The sequence below is a fragment of the Trachurus japonicus genome, chromosome 17 (assembly GCF_045865225.1).
Source record: "Trachurus japonicus isolate A0001 chromosome 17, Traja_1.0".
Lineage (NCBI taxonomy): Eukaryota > Metazoa > Chordata > Actinopteri > Carangiformes > Carangidae > Trachurus > Trachurus japonicus.
The window spans coordinates 36,209,853-36,225,768 of NC_140923.1; the positions used below are offsets into that span (position 1 = coordinate 36,209,853).

General features: G+C 42.9%; 1 protein-coding gene across 2 annotated transcripts in view; it reads left to right on the forward strand.

Annotated features, from left to right (window-relative positions):
- The window catches only part of LOC146971287 (potassium/sodium hyperpolarization-activated cyclic nucleotide-gated channel 2), a 34,464-nt gene that overhangs the window by 17,766 nt on the left and 782 nt on the right, over positions 1-15,916 (forward strand). For both annotated transcript variants that reach the window (XM_085805801.1, XM_085805802.1), the window contains 4 exons: positions 9,130-9,276; positions 9,528-9,768; positions 9,862-10,026; positions 10,653-15,880. In XM_085805801.1, the coding sequence (XP_085661927.1) occupies positions 9,130-9,276; positions 9,528-9,768; positions 9,862-10,026; positions 10,653-11,602 (1,503 nt within the window). In that variant the 3' untranslated portion in view covers positions 11,603-15,880. The remainder of the gene's footprint in view (positions 1-9,129; positions 9,277-9,527; positions 9,769-9,861; positions 10,027-10,652; positions 15,881-15,916) is intronic.

Consider the following 15,916-nt stretch of genomic DNA (forward strand, 5'->3'; position numbering starts at 1 on the left):
AAGATTCCCACATTAGGTCAAAACAGTGACACAGCTCATAAACACGTGTGTATTTTTCTTTTCTCCTCTGCTCTCTTTGTTCATCATCATCATGTTTTGTTGCCTCATCTGTTCATCTACCTATGATGCAGGATTTCTATACATTACTACAGCATACGAGTGTGCGGTTGTGTCTATAAGAAGCTGTTCCGTGGTGCAACAGCATCAGATCACACCGACACACTTACCCTCAGGTTATGACCTTAATTACACATCATCAGGTCCTGTTAAAGCCCTTGCATATATTATCATTGGGCAGTGTTTTCCTTTGACTATCAGACATCTCTGGAACAGCGATGGGGATCGGAGCATAGCTGAGCAGCGCTGCAGCAGTGGTCTGTGGTGGTAACACAGCACAGCCTCTCTCTGTTTCCAAGCAGAGTCTCGCTGGCTAGGGAGCAGGGGGAGTGTTGCTGGCTTTCAGCAGCCAATCAGAGGCTGCGGGTGTGTTCGGCCAGGTAGAGCCACGTCGCTAGGGGCTGGGCGAGTGTGTGTGTGCGTGTGTGCGAGGGTGAGCTGATGTGGGAGAGAGAGAGAATGAGAGAGTGAGAGTGTGTGTGTGTGTGTGTGTGTGTGTGTGTGTGTGTGTGTGTGTGTGTGTGTGTGTGTGTGTGTGTGTGTGTGTGTGTGTGTGTGTGTGTGTGTGTGTGTGTGTGTGAGATATGATGTCCCCTTGGGCAGCAGTAGAATTGATGAGGCAGCAGACCTGTGTGTCCTGCCAATGTCATCCTGAAGGTGACGTAAGCAACCATGGCTGCCTCTCTCTCTCTTCTCCTGATCACTCACTCACTGGCTCTCCCCCTACCTGCACTCTCTTTCATCTCGTATGCGTCTTTAAGTGTCCCTCTTTACATTATCTCATCCCCTCTTTCCTTTATTCTTCCCCTTCACCTCTTAAATACACCCCACCTGATTTCCCCTCTATCTCATCTTTATCTCTCTCTCTCTCTCTCTCTCTCTTTCTCTCTCGCTGTCTGTCTCTTCTCCTCCTCCAGATCTGAATTTCTCTCTCTTTCTTCTTCTCTTCCCCCCCTCTCTCTTTCTTTCCTCTCTGGTGGTGGTGTCCTTGAGAGGTGCAGTGCTACTGCTAACCGGCTGCTACAGGGAGCAAAAGCGAGGGGGAGGGGAGACCTGTGGGAGACGGCAGGGCCTTGTTGTTGGTGCACTGCAAGATATTTGAACGCTGCCTGTTTCACATCGTTTAGAGTGTGTTCGAGTTGTGTGGAACTCCCTGTGGAGTTTTTTGCAGTCTTGTGGACGGACGCTCGCTTGGGTATATATCATGTCTAATAAATGGTTTAGTAGACGACGATTCAGCAAATTGAGTGCTGACTGATGCTCTCCTCTTCCTGTGTGTCCTGGATGATGGGAGTTAAAAGGCTAGAGAGAAATCCATTGTGTGTGTGTGTGATTTTTATTTGAAGGAATGTTTTTGTCTAAGCAAGAAACCATTCCTCAGCTGTTTTCCTATCAGTTTTAAATATCCTGTTGAATTGCACCACAAGCAGTCTGAACACCGAGTTGTATAAGTTTGTACAATCCTCAACCAGCTCAAGTATTTGTATCAAGTTTAGGGATAAATTATGGAGGTAAAAAACTTAAACATCTGGAATCTGTTCATATTACTGTGTGAGATATTTTCTCATGCGTCCTTACTCCATCCTGGTATATATAATTTTTCTGCTGAGGGCAGGAAAGTGCAGTTAGCCAGAACTCTTTTTCTGTCCAGTTTTCAGATTTTCTGTTTTTTTTTTCTTCTGCAAAGTTTTTTTTTCTGCTGCTCTGTGAGGATTAGTATTTGAGCTGAAGATGTGTATATTTAAAAAAAAAAAAAAGAAAAAAAAGAAAGAAAAAAAAAGCACACACACATATACACGCTGAGCTAAAAATGCCAGCCATGCCAGCAAGGCTGATGCTGATGCTGCTGGGTGAATTCACCACGCCTCCAGAAAGGACTATGAGTGACATTTTTATCATTTGGGGAGTGTTAGCAAAACAAGTCTGCTGGCAGTCTTTTACAGCCCCAGTGAGGCTCAAGCTAACATTGTGTGTGGAGGTCTCCATTTCAGCCCAGCTGTAATGTCAGACTCTGGATCCATGCAGGTTAAAATTACGCAGAATTTGGCTTGGTCGCTTTGGTGCAGAGACCTGTGAGTTATTTATACTCAGTAATAGTGCAAAGTGACACATCACAGACAAGGAAGTAGCCTCACTTGTGTCATCTTTGCTGTTGCAGTAAATGACAAATTTAGGAATGTATTTCTGGTGATCATGACATTTGGCAGTGAGCTTTGGAAAGTTGGAGTTCATGTTTTGCTGGTATCTGCCCTACAAACCTGCATGTCTATCCAAAAGAAACACACGCATCCTTAAAGGCTCAAACTTATGGCCTGACTCACACATGTGCTTTTACTTTTTTTTCTTCTTCTTCTTTTTTACCATGCACCACTGGCTGAATAAGAACAGAAAAACCTCCCTTTAGTCCAACCAGAGAGTTGAACTGTTTATGTGACCCACACCTTTTGTATTAGCGTCAGTGTTGGATTTTATTCAGATGCAGTGATGGTGTCTGTTGACTTGTCAACGTCTTTTCTCACTCAGTTTATAAATTTAATCTAATGAAGTGACACAAATGTGGCATGCACAGTCGTTCTGTGCTCCACCCCATGGCACCAGTTAGAGCAGGGGAGGCTACACATTCATACCTGTCTGCCTAACGTAAACCTGAGCAGGAATCTAATGAGCGAGTACAAGTGAAAACAGCTGTGTAGGTGTGTAGTGTCATGCTCTGCCCGCTGAGTGACTCTCTGGACTCTGGTGTCCCCTTTTACTTTGAAATTTCTTCCTCGCGTGTCTGATGATAGTTTGACTCCCTGGAAATCACTCACCACTCCATGTCATTTTGAAGGACTGACCGAATGGTGAGAGTTATTATACATACAGTGGGCTGTCCAGCATAGTGTTTCTGCTGAAATAAAGAAAAATAGTGCAGAGAAATTCACAGAATAAGGTATTTTCATTTTACTGATTAGCTAATGTCTTCTTTTTCCAACTCCCTGGATATTGGGGAGGGAGTTGTGAATGAGTAAGTGATTTGATATAAATGAAGTGACACAGCCCCCTCTCTGTTTTTTCTACACCCACCCTGATGAGTCTCACCTGTGTCATTTAATCTCGCTGTCACTAACATATTTAATTCTGTGAATTCTCTTCATTCTTTGTCTGGTTTGTTTCCTGTGTTTGTTCCTTTGTGCCTGCAACCTGCTTCGAGGTTCTGCTGTCTGTTCCAGTTTTTTCCCCCCCTCCTGCCTGTCGACTCATCTGCCTGTGAGCCTGTTTATTTTCATCATTAAATGTTGATCTCTGCACCTACCTGCCTTCGTGAATGACTGAATTTAGATCCTGAAATCATAGCAGGGCCTCCACTCGCTTGTTTATCAGGTGTAGGTGGTGAGTGCACTACGCAGTTTGACAAACATGCTAACTATGTTCAGCTCATAGTGTCTCTCTCTAATCAGCTGCTGCAGAGGCAGATACATTTTTAAACAATATCAGAGTCATATTCACATAATTTGGAAGTTTTAGCTATGAATGAATGAAAATCTGTGTTGTGTGCGTCACAAAACCAAATATAGGCATATTCTTATACATTATTTACAAATATGACTTATTAAAGAAAGCCTTTTAGCATTAGAAACACTGCAGACTTATATTTAGTTGTTCTTTGGTTTAGGTTCCCATGTTGCTGCACAGTTTCCCGATGAGAATTTCCTCCTACTTGTTGAGCTAAAAATAAACCATTTAAAAACACTGCAATATTTGAAAAAAAAATGCATTGCAATGCAAATGCAAAGCCGAAAACAGAGCCGTTTTTGTTTGAGGATATTTTTGAGATACGTGGCGAGAATGGCGACATATTAAAAGATGTGTCAATGCGTTTGAGAAAAATAAGCTTTTTCAGTAATGTGTTTCGTATTTTAAATCTTACCTTCAGAGCATGGATTGTGCCTTTAAGACATACAACAGACAGCGTATTAGTAATGTGACTCTACACCGATACACCTTGTGCATCCATAATCAGCTCTTAATGGCCTCACCGGGGTTTTACACTGAATCAGCTCCTCTCTCTTGTAGAGACTAATCTCAGTCAGCGAGACGCACCGCAGACAGCAGTCTGAGCTCTCTGCCATGATGTGGCACTGCACAGGATACAACATGATGTTTTCTACACCCTCCTCCACATATACACCCTCCTCCTCCTTCTCCTTCTCCTCCTCCTCCTCTTCTCCGTCTTCGTGCCACTGACACCATCAACAACAGTGATTTGTCCGCTCTTAGCCAGACTGCTTGTCACTGATCGCTCCAATTATCCTGAGCGAGGCTGACTTTGCAAAGATACTGGCCACAGAGTTTCCTGCTCACCTCCGTCTGCAACAAAAATCAGTGTCCCTCCGGTTGTGCCAAATGATGCTCAGTGCTCTGAAAGTGTGTCTGATGTACAAACCCTTATCTGCGCCTCACTCCCTTTGACTGAATTACAGGATTTTCCTTAGAAGCCTCATTTCATTTAATGAGACTTTGTACTGTGTGGGACCTCACAGTGTGTTGTTCCTCCCTCTGTACACATCTTTGAATTGAAGACAGACAAGACAAGCTGACTTACTGCTATCTGATTTTCTTCTCTTTGGTGAATGTGCTTCATAATGTAATGAGGCGATTTAGCCGGGAATGAAGTGAATGAATTATACATCCACATGGCCGTTTGGGATGAACCCGAATTAGAATTTCCAATAGAGACAAGTTGTGGGATGAATGAGCTGCGGAGAAGATGGAAAAAGGAGGAAGAGGAGTGGAGAGGAAAGGAAAGGAAATACAAGAGAAGAGAGCATAGGGAACAAAAGAAAGAGAAAAGGAAGGACGGAAGGTAGGAAGGACCAAATGAAGGAAGGGAAAAAGCAAGAAAGGGAATAAAAAGAGAAGGGATGATAAAAACTGGCAGCTGTGATGGGTCAGTATAGTTCACAAGCTAAAAAGTGGAAAATTTAATCAAAGTTAGAAACAAAACTCTCCATAAATTTTCCCCTGAATGACAAATCACAAAATGCAAAGAGTTCCCAAAACAGCAGTTTAGATGACAAAATGTCAGTGAAATGTTTTGCTGTCGCACACACTGTCATCAAAGTGACACAGAAAGTGGATGTCATTTTCGATCTCATTTGGGTGTTTGTCAGTCCCCTCTGGGTGCTGAGACACACCAGACAAACGCATGCTCCCTCTCCTCCGTGACACTGGAGAGATTTCAGGTTGAGCCCGGCGATGATCGATATGGCGCGCTGTGACATGGCTCTCAAAGTCAAGTCATTAAATGCCACCATCTAAGTTCAATCAGATAGGCTTTTGCTGCCTCACTCTTTCCGACTTAGCCGAGCCACAATGGGCTGGAATGAGTTTCATGTCTAACTTCATCTCTGTGGAGAGCGTGAGGTTTTTTTTCCCCTCCCTGCACAGAATAAACCCCACACCTTCACTTTGTCCACAATCAGCACTTCTATCCTATGAAAGGCACACCAGCTGCAGCGTTGGCTTTGACATGCCGGGTAAAGAGCTGTGACACTGGGTCATTTCTCCGGGCCACTCTCCATCTGCAGATGTCAGGAAGCAGAGTTACTCACGCAGGTGAGACTTTGCCTTGCATAACTCCGTCACAGGAGCCGTGCAGCTGTCCCCGCCCAGGAGACTTCTCCTGACGTAGATGATGTTGACGTCATGTGGCAGGCTGAAGCAGAGGGGATGACGGTCTCAGTCAGAAAAACATCCTGCTTTTTCTAGGCAGAGTGACAACTTTTTTTTTTTTGTACCTGCCTGCAGTGCAGAGTGATGAGGTGTGATGGTAGACCCACCTGCAGAAACAGTGTGTGGTGTAACATTAGTGGGACAACACTGAACCTACACACTGTGCAGAAAGTATTTGTTTCCATTGTGGTGGCTCTGTAATCCAACACTGCGAGGCTTTAAGCTTTTAACACCTACTGTTCTGAGATGCTGCAGCATTTACAGGCTGATTGTATAATGAAAATGTCTTACAGATTAGACTTTTTAGCTTTCGAGTTAATGTGGTTATGTTCAAACACAAGAGTTTACAGCAGCTCTGTGAAGCTGTGAGCTAAATGCTAACATCGGATGCACACATGCTCACAATGACAACACCAGTATGTCGACATTTAGCAGTTTTACCATGGTCACCTCTGCTTTGCATGTTTGCATATATGAAGATTTTGTAATTAATGCGACATAGACATTTTTACCTCTGAGATGAAGAGTCGGGTTGTGAGTCAGTTTTACAGATTACGACGAGGGGGAGACAAACAGAAACACAAAACAAAGAATTCAACATCTCAGCATTATGCTTTATCCCTACATTAAACATTTTACACTCAACAGAATACTAAAATGTTGTTTTGTGATGAGTGGGAGTTCACACCCACAAGGGGTGAACAAAGTTTAGTGCAGAACGTGGCCTCAACACCAAACTGAACTTAAAAAGTAGCTGAAGTAAGCAAGATCTGAAAATGGACCTGGCAGAGCACCACCAGAGAAGATGCCAAGTGTCTACTGAGTTCAGACAGTCACTGACAGCAAGAGATTCACCACCAAACCTTATTTAAGTTTATGTTACTTTATTTGTTTATGTCAGTCCCCTGAAATTGAGGGACTGTGTTAAAAAAAAAGAGAGAGAGAGTTGGCTGAAGTAGGAAGGCAACATTGGAACGAAGTGTTTTACTGTTTAAGTATTTGTGACTGCACTTTATTATACCATAAATAAAAACTCTAGCTTGAATAATTCTTAATAATTCTTAATAAATCTAGTTATTTCAAATTGCGTGATTGGGTTTAGTGTGTAAGAGCTCAACACTGCAACTTAACAAAAAATATGCAAAGACACAAAGGTTCTGCAAATTCAGAACACATGCTGCAACACGTCAGAACTCATGCAAATAAACAAGTGCATGTGTCAAATTGATGAAGATGTTTTCTAAATCTGCAGCACAATATATAATATATACAATTATATTATATGATTTGTCTTATTAGGATAATTTTCTGTTCAACATGAATTATTGCTCTGTCATGATAAAGTTAGAGTAAGAAAAGGGAGGGTTTTGTTGCCCTGTGTTGCTGGATCTGAGACAAGGATCCTTCTTCGGTACATAAGCATTCAGTTATGTACAACTTAAAGCCTTTGTTTGCCCAATGTGCCTCCCTGTAAACAAAGAGTGAGTCAGTCTGTTTTCCAGTGTTGTTTAACAGGCGCTGGTGAGGATCCAAAGCTTGTAACAGTGTGTGAGCAGGTGGGCCTCATTGTTTTGCTCGGGGGCCTCTGACAGGACACATGGCTGCCGGGGGGGGGGGGTCATCCAGTTGTGTTGCAGTCTGTCGACTCTGAGGCGAACCCACTGAAGCCACTGTCAGGGGATCGTCTCTTGATGCCACCTGACAAGTGTTTGTGTCGTTCATCCACACAGCAGAAGACTTGTAGGAGCGATGGGAAAGAGGTAGAATGGACAATGACTTCTTCAGTCAATATGTGCCAGCCCGCTGAGCATGTCACACCACCTCTCCAAATTGTCTTCAGGAGGACAGTTTTATGGGTGCAAGGTTGAGCTGTGTTATCGAGCTTCCCGTTTGAGCCGAAGCGCACACAAAGTACGAGCAGAAATCTTTTCCTCTCAACAATTTACTGTCTGTCCTGTTTACAGCCACATCACTCCCGTCGTGGCTCTGCAGCCTGGCCATGTACCTAGTTTTTTTTGGTCTCCCTGTGTTCACTTCGGTATGGATTGTGATTAGCATATCCCGACACAACAGAAGCTGATTGTTTGTGTTGTTTCCATGTTGGACCCTTCACTTTCTATTGATCTGGCATTGATCAGCTTCTGGGCAGCAGTGATCAAAGAACGAGTGTGTTCATTTCAGTTGACAGTTGAAGGGCGTGAGCTCACTCTGTTCTGTTTGGTTGTTTGCATTGTCTTTGTTGACTCACTGGAGGAAATACGAGAGGAATATAGTGGCGTCTTCCTCAAATAAGACGCCACATTTCTTGTCATTGATAAGCTGTATCCGCTGTGGAGTTTGTTGTGCTATTGAATTGTGTTGTATGAAATAAAATATTAGAAAAACCTCTGAGGATCATGCAACATGAGTCAACAGCACGATAAATTACAGCCTCCAAAGTGACCATAAAGTTGAACAGTTGCACTATAAACTGAACATTAAAGCCTTCATGAAGGTGGGATCTATTGCAGGGCTTCTGTATTAGATTGGCAACAGAGTAGGGGTATCAGTGTAATTCAAAAGACAAATGACTAACTGCTGGCTGCAAACATCAAAACAAAAGTTATGTGACACTTTTCTGTGCTTTTGAGGTGGTTTCATAAAAAAGAATAACAATATACAACAACCTCTGCCTTCATAGTGTATGGGACGGGCAGATCTTACAACAACATGTTAAACCTTGTTACATCATAACTTTACAGCTATTTTGTTAACTTTACTGTTAAGGGTGTGGTTGATTTTATTTTTATTCATAATTTTGTTTCTTTTTTTCTTTTTTCTTTTTTGTTTATTTACAAGGTGAAACTCGAAAACCCCACTTTTAGTAAATATGACTCAAATGAGAGTAGGTAATGCATTTCTGGGAACTATTTTTGGAAGCAGAGTTACAAATATGGTGTTGTATTGAGTATTTCCCCACAATAGCTCAGTATGTGTGGGACTGACTCAAAAAGAGCCGAATGCTGTGGCTCATTGATGTGTTTTTAATAGTTTTTGGACTTGAACACAGCATAATGGCACAGAGGTATGAGTTATATTAGGCAATACAGGGGATCATTTATATTGACTTTTTTTTCCTGTGTGTTTTCACAGGATTTGCATATTAAAAAAGAGAGAATATCACCCCACCCCCTCTCTGCTTAGGCTTTTATCATGCACTAGCTAACATGCTGACACTGAGTTAATAAAATGTTTTTAAAAAGATTGTATGCACTGCATTAACAGACCATTATCTCTGTCCATCCCACACCCTCTCAGTACAAACAAGTGGAGCAGTATATGTCCTTCCACAAGCTGCCTGCCGACTTCCGACAGAAAATCCATGATTATTATGAGCACAGATACCAGGGCAAGATGTTTGATGAGGAGAGCATTCTGGGAGAACTCAGCGAGCCGCTCAGAGAGGTAAACACACGCCAAGACACACAACTTCTGTTTTTATTATTGTAATATACATTGATGTACTTTAAGATGTTTCTGTGTATGAGTTATTGTTCTTAAATGTTTGATTTAGAAAATACAACTTTTATTTTGTAGATTGTTTATCATATACGTATGTGCACAAGATTTCTATACCTGGACTTTTATTCACGAGGGACACCTCAGTCTAGCATTGCACTTGTGCAACCTGTACCAAACAATGTGTCTTTTCTCAGGAAATTGTCAACTTCAACTGTCGCAAGCTGGTGGCGTCCATGCCGCTGTTTGCCAACGCAGAGCCAAACTTTGTGACGGCCATGTTGACCAAGCTGCGTTTTGAGGTGTTCCAGCCACATGACTACATTATAAGGGAGGGAACGATTGGAAAGAAAATGTACTTCATCCAGCATGGAGTCTGCAGCGTCATCACCAAGGGCACCCTGGCAATGAAACTCTCTGATGGCTCTTATTTTGGCGGTAGGCCACCGTGTGTAGCTTTCAGGTTTTTTTATTTTATTTATTTGTAACTTTCTTCCTTTAAACTTTTGCACTCTCCCTTTCTTGTTTCAGAGATCTGTTTATTGACGAGGGGTCGGCGGACTGCCAGCGTGCGAGCAGAGACTTACTGTCGACTCTACTCTCTCTCTGTTGACCACTTCAATGAGGTGCTGGAGGAATATCCCATGATGAGACGAGCCTTTGAGACCGTTGCCATCGACCGTCTAGACCGCATAGGTAAAAACAAAAAAAGAGAATGAGAGGAGGAAAGAATTTAAATTTACATTTAAATGAACGTTTTTCTGGTGTATGCATATACATAAAAGTAGACCCTGGCAAATGTGTGTATTTACATTGTCCAACATATGACTAGCGGTATGGGTCTTCTGAAAGGCGCTGTATAAATCTGAGTTATTATTATTTCTTTATTAAATAGGTTCATTCTACATATCTGAGTCTCTGCATACTACTCTCTGAAGAGGTCCACAAAGCACTCTGAAATGAAGTCGGTTTACAGAAAACAAAAAATGATATTGTGCCCAGGAAATGTTTTCAGAATATTAATGTTGAAATAGGCAGTAAAATGAGCTGCGCTGTTCCCTCAGAATGACACAGGACACTGTAACGGTAGATGAGAGTACAGGGTGACACGTCCATTTTCCTCCAGGCTTGTTCTGCTAGAGGATGTACCTGGTCTGAAGGACATCACATGCTTTATCTACCTCGTATTGTTCTTCTTTTTTTTTTCTCCCCCCAAATCCTTTTTCCACATATTTATGCTTTGTTCTGCTTTTTGTCCTCTCCGCCCCGTCCTTCCTCCTCGCTTTTTCTTTAATAATCAATCCACTGATTTGTCTCTGCAGGTAAAAAGAACTCCATCCTGATGCACAAGGTTCAGCACGATCTCAACTCTGGCGTGTTTAACAACCGAGAGAACGAGATGATCCAGGAGATTGTAAAGTACGATCGTGAGATGGTGAAGCTGGTGGACCTGCAGCGGCCGCGGGCCATGTCTATGACCCCCTCTATAGGCGGTATCTTTGCTCCCCCTGGTCAACCGCAGTCGGGCTCTGCTATCGCCACCCTGCAGCAGGCCGTGGCCATGAGCTTCTGCCCTCAGATGGCGAGTCCGCTAGTGGGTCCGGGGACTCTGCAGTCTCCTCGTATGGTGCGAAGGTTCCAGGTGATGCAGAACCTGGCCAGCCCGGTGTCCATGTCTCCTCTTCAGTCTCAACCACCTCAGACACTTGGAGGGGCGTTCGGATCTGCGATCTCCAGCCCTCCTGTCCAAAGCCCGCTCGCAGCTTCAGGACGGACTTTCCAGTACATGGCGAGCGCAGGACCCTCTGGTTCCCAGTTGTCCCTAGTGCAGCACCATGCACCCAGCCCCACACAGACCCAGCAGAGGCCGGCCTCACACAAGAGCACCCACTCCCTTCATGCAGGCACCCTGAGCCAGGACACCCGGGCCCTGTCTGCCTCCCAGCCCTCACTCCCCCAGGACGGAGCACCACAGGCTGTTTCTGCAGCCCCCAGCCCTCCGCCCTCCACCCGCACCTCCAACACCTCCATCGGTCCGCCTCAGCCCGCTCATCCGGGCCTGGCTGGGACGTCAGGGGTGGGGAGACCAGCAGGAGCTCAACAGAGGGTGGCCTTTGCCTCCACGCCGCCTCCCGGTGGACCTGCTGGAATGGGGGCAGTAGCAGCAGCTGCTGGATCAGGACCTCCAGACTCTGGAGTTCCCAAGAAAGATTCAATTGTCAGCCTTCCAGAGCTAGACTCTGCCAGATCTCGGCTGTCTTCCAACTTGTGACCCTGGTAGAGTTCAGGAAAGAGGCCTTTTTTGTAGGAGAATCTGTTTGTTTTAGGTCAGTCCAGCTGATCTGTCAGCCTGCTAAATGACCAATCAGCTACCGCCCTCGCCACCAGTCAATTGACCTGGATGCACTGTGTGCTGGTGTCAGCAGAAGGAAAAGAGCAACTCAAAGTCTTGAGACACTTTGGCTAGGAGGAGTCTATACAATTAAACTAGTAAGGTTGAACTGGTCTAGTCTACTGTGCCAGCACCTTTAGTCTTAGTATCACCCCTTACACTCTGCTTCCAAACACCTACTGTATATCGCTGTCTTTACTGTAAAGATATGAAGAAAAGTATGATTAATGTAACTATTGCATACTGTGTAGAATCCATGCAATGCAATCTAGCAGGAGCTGGACTTAAAAATGAAAATCAGGGACTTGAGGTCAAATGACAATGACATTTTAAGCGTTCAACAAGTGTTTTGAGTGTAATTTTTCTGTATAAGCTGTCGTAGCAAAAGAACACATTGCTCTTCATATTGTTTAAAATAGTAGTGAAATTAGTGTTTTAGACCGCTGGTCGATCTTACATCGATGTGTAAATAGTTGATGAAAAAAGTACGGAAGGATATTATATTCATTGTATCTACCCAAACCAAAGTTGAGCTTGAACACAAAGTCTGGTTGTGTCTGTATCAACTAAAAAAGAAACATAGAAGAAAATGCCATTTATTTAACTGCCTTGATTCAACGTTAGAAGCCATATATTTGGTTTGTGTGTATGTATATATGTGGGTGTAAGTTTGTGTGCGTGAGTTTGTCGGTACGTTTTGGTTCTATTTTCAGAGAACGGACTCACATACTCTCTACACTGCTTTGTCAAGCGCGATTGGTTTGACATGCTGACAGTGGCACTGACCTGTTTTCATGAAACATCTGGGAGGTGGTCAGCTGCTCGCTCAGCGTACTGATTGTAACCCTGAAGGCAAAGGTGGTTAAATAATCTGAGCTTTATCGAAAGAAAACATTTGTGAACAACCCATACTGTATACTTGCTTGTTTTTGTCTAGGTTTATTGATTAACACATGCAATATAATTCTGCAATACTCTACCCCGCCTATATATATAAATATATATGAATATAAATATCTATACATATGCTGTACAGGAAAGTGAACTTCTCTCTTTTTCCTTTTGTTTTATTTTTAATGTGAAATCTTAAAGAATCCAGCAGCTGTTGTGGCTTCACTTGAGGTATTGTAATCCAGTGACCATGTTGTTACCTTAACCAAAAATGTTTGAAGGAATGAGAGGATGTGCAGTGTCATTTTCGTTACAAAAAAAAACTACAAAAAAACAAAAACAAAAAAAAACAAAAAACAGACGGAACAAACTGCTTAAAACTGGTTTAGAGTCACAGGAAGAATCCACACTTTAAGTTCAGCAAGTCAGATCCTCAGAAACGTCACTTTAAAGCCCTATTCGAAGTTATTCAATTGTAAGATGAATGGAGGGGTTGGGGTGGGCAACATGGGGCAGGAAAGCCTCACTTGTATTAAAGAAAAAAACGTGTTATTGAAGTCTCATTGTGCCCAACAACACCCAAAACTCCCATGAATGTCTCAACATTTAGATCCACAACAATCCCTATAGTTCAAACTTTGGGATTGTGTTGAGGCTTTAGTTATATTTCGTCTAAATATTCTGATCCTGTTGAGCCTAAAAGCCTTCTCTTGCTGAATGTATGCCATATGAGAAGGATGACAGCTAATCAGATATAAACTGCCATGTAAATAAAGGGACAGAGATTTAACGAAGCTTTTTTGATGCAAGGGGGTTGTGGGCATTGCTGTATGTGTTGCTGAGTGTCTGTGCGATCTTTTTCGGTTCGATGATGCTTCTCTGGGTTGAACGTTGCTGTATCTAACCTGTATGCCACCACCCCCCCATCACTACACCCCATCCCCAGATATAACATGAGAGGATACTTTTTTCTTTTCTTTTCTTTTTTTGGTTCATTTATTGAAGTAAGTTGGAGCGAGAGAGAGAGAGAGTCGTAACCACTTCAAACTCCTCGGCCTAATGTGAGCACTGAGGACATCCATTTAAGCACCTTGTGTTGCACTACGACCTTGTAATCAAAATGAAAATCAATGCTCTATTCTCTTAAAACAGTTGCAGTACCTCTTCTGGAACTATTATCTGGTTAAACTGTAAGGATGAAAACTGAATTCAATTGGGATAGAAAATAGACAGCTGATTCAATGTGTTAAACAAACATAGCATCTAACTTTTTTCTGCTCTGAGCATCGATCCAGAGCCAAACTGTAAAATCGATGCGATGGACATTTCACTCAGGTTTGCTACCTTTCCAGAGAGATGTATTGATCGCCACAGCGTGGCTTTCCATTGATTTATGTAGACTTGTCTATCCTCCCATAATCAACTTGTTGATTTAACCACGCTGAAAGATTCCCCTTGAATTCTGATTGGCTGAGAAAGACAAGGCAGACCTAGAGGAGTCATAACCCATAGATTGATATCAGCAGAACTCACTGCTGCCGTTTTGTCCCAATCGCTCGTCCTGAGAGCCGTCTGAGTCGTGAAACAAGGTGTAGGTGATTGTTTTTATCCAAGGGCTTCATTATTGTAATCCCTGGCTCATTGTTACTGTAGATCAGCCACATTCTCACTTTCTGTTTGATCAATAACATGCACTAAACCTTGGTCTTTGTCATACCTGGGTCACAGTGATGCGACCCACTTCATCAGCAACACGGGAACTTTGTATTGCTTTTTTTCCTATGGGAAAGGTACATGCCAAAATGCCAATACGATTGTGAATGAACCGAGTCCATTTGAGTCAGTGGCTGTTGTGTGCTTCAATACTGTTCCAGTGCAATCAATTGGTCCTCTTCCCTATTCCTTTGTGCTAATACCAGAGTTTGCCCTATTAAGCTGCTATCAGGACTGTGCTGATGTTATTTGAATGAGTCCACAGTCAGTGAGAGCAAGATGGAAGGAGAGTCAAAGAGCTAATGTTTCAGGCAATATCAGGCACCGTCTCTGTTTCGTTGCATCCATCCAATAAGATACTGTAGTGTGTAATTCACTCCCACTCAAAGGATGGCATCCCAGACACTTTGATCAGTACTGCTCTGTTTGAACCCTCAGCTATGAGGCTGATACAGCCCTGGCCAAGCACATACTTCTGCCAGTTATCTGTTTTGTGTCTGTGTCACAAGTGTGTTCAGTCAGTTGGCCTCCAGCCACCGTCGACTTGTTCGTGTGTGTGCGCGCGTGTGATATGGCGCTGTATTTGCCTGATGACGGAGGGTTCAAAGTGCGATTGTTTAATGGTTCTTCTTCTGGACCTTGCTGTGAAGTGGGATGGAAATCCCTCATACTGTACATGTTTGACACTGACTGACAATTATTGAGAGCATCTAAGTTTCAAACCTCTCATTCTTGCTGTACCAGATATTATGGGTACTGAATGCCTTGGTGTTGATATGTTAGCAAATCAGGGTATTATTTTTGTTTGTGAAAGTGTCTTTGATTTTATCGGTAAACTTTGTTTGGTTATTGTTTTTACAATGTGCCCCATGCACACGGACTGTATATACCTTGTGCCTAGTACATCTAGTTTCCACATAGTCTATTTTTGTGGTATGTATGTGCCTGTAAAAATGCAAATACGTGTTTTTATTTTCAACTTGCAATATATGTAAAAACATTAGATGAAGATTAGTATCGCTGAATTAAAATGACAATGTCAGTATATATAATTTTCCCTGATTTGGGAAACACAAAATTGCACATTTTTGTTGGTTTGAGCCTTCCAACACCATGCGCGCTGTACTCTGTACTTTCATGTTCTGTACATATGGTATACACAGAGATGTGGGGCACATTGTTGTGTTTTTACCACAACCTGCTGTATAAGAAACATTTTCTACAGTGAGAGGGTGAGCTCTGACAGGCTTCTGGTGGATATCGGCAGTCTAGACGTTAGCTTAGATGACCTGCTTGCTGCACAGAGCCAAAAATGACAAAAGAAAATAATGACGTAAACTGTGTAGATGCCTGCACAATAACAATAACAATACAGAAACAAAGCAAAGCTGTGCTCATGCTGGAAAATCTTTCTCAAACTATATTGTTGCACAGTTCTGTAGACTGATGCTGGTTGCACACTGATCTGGTGTTTGCCATTACAAAAAAAAAAAAAAAAAAAAAAATCTCTCTAAGGCTGAATTTGGCTCACAAGCCACAGCGGTCACGAGCTCAGTTCCCGAGGCCTGTACTATGAAGCAAGTTCATCAT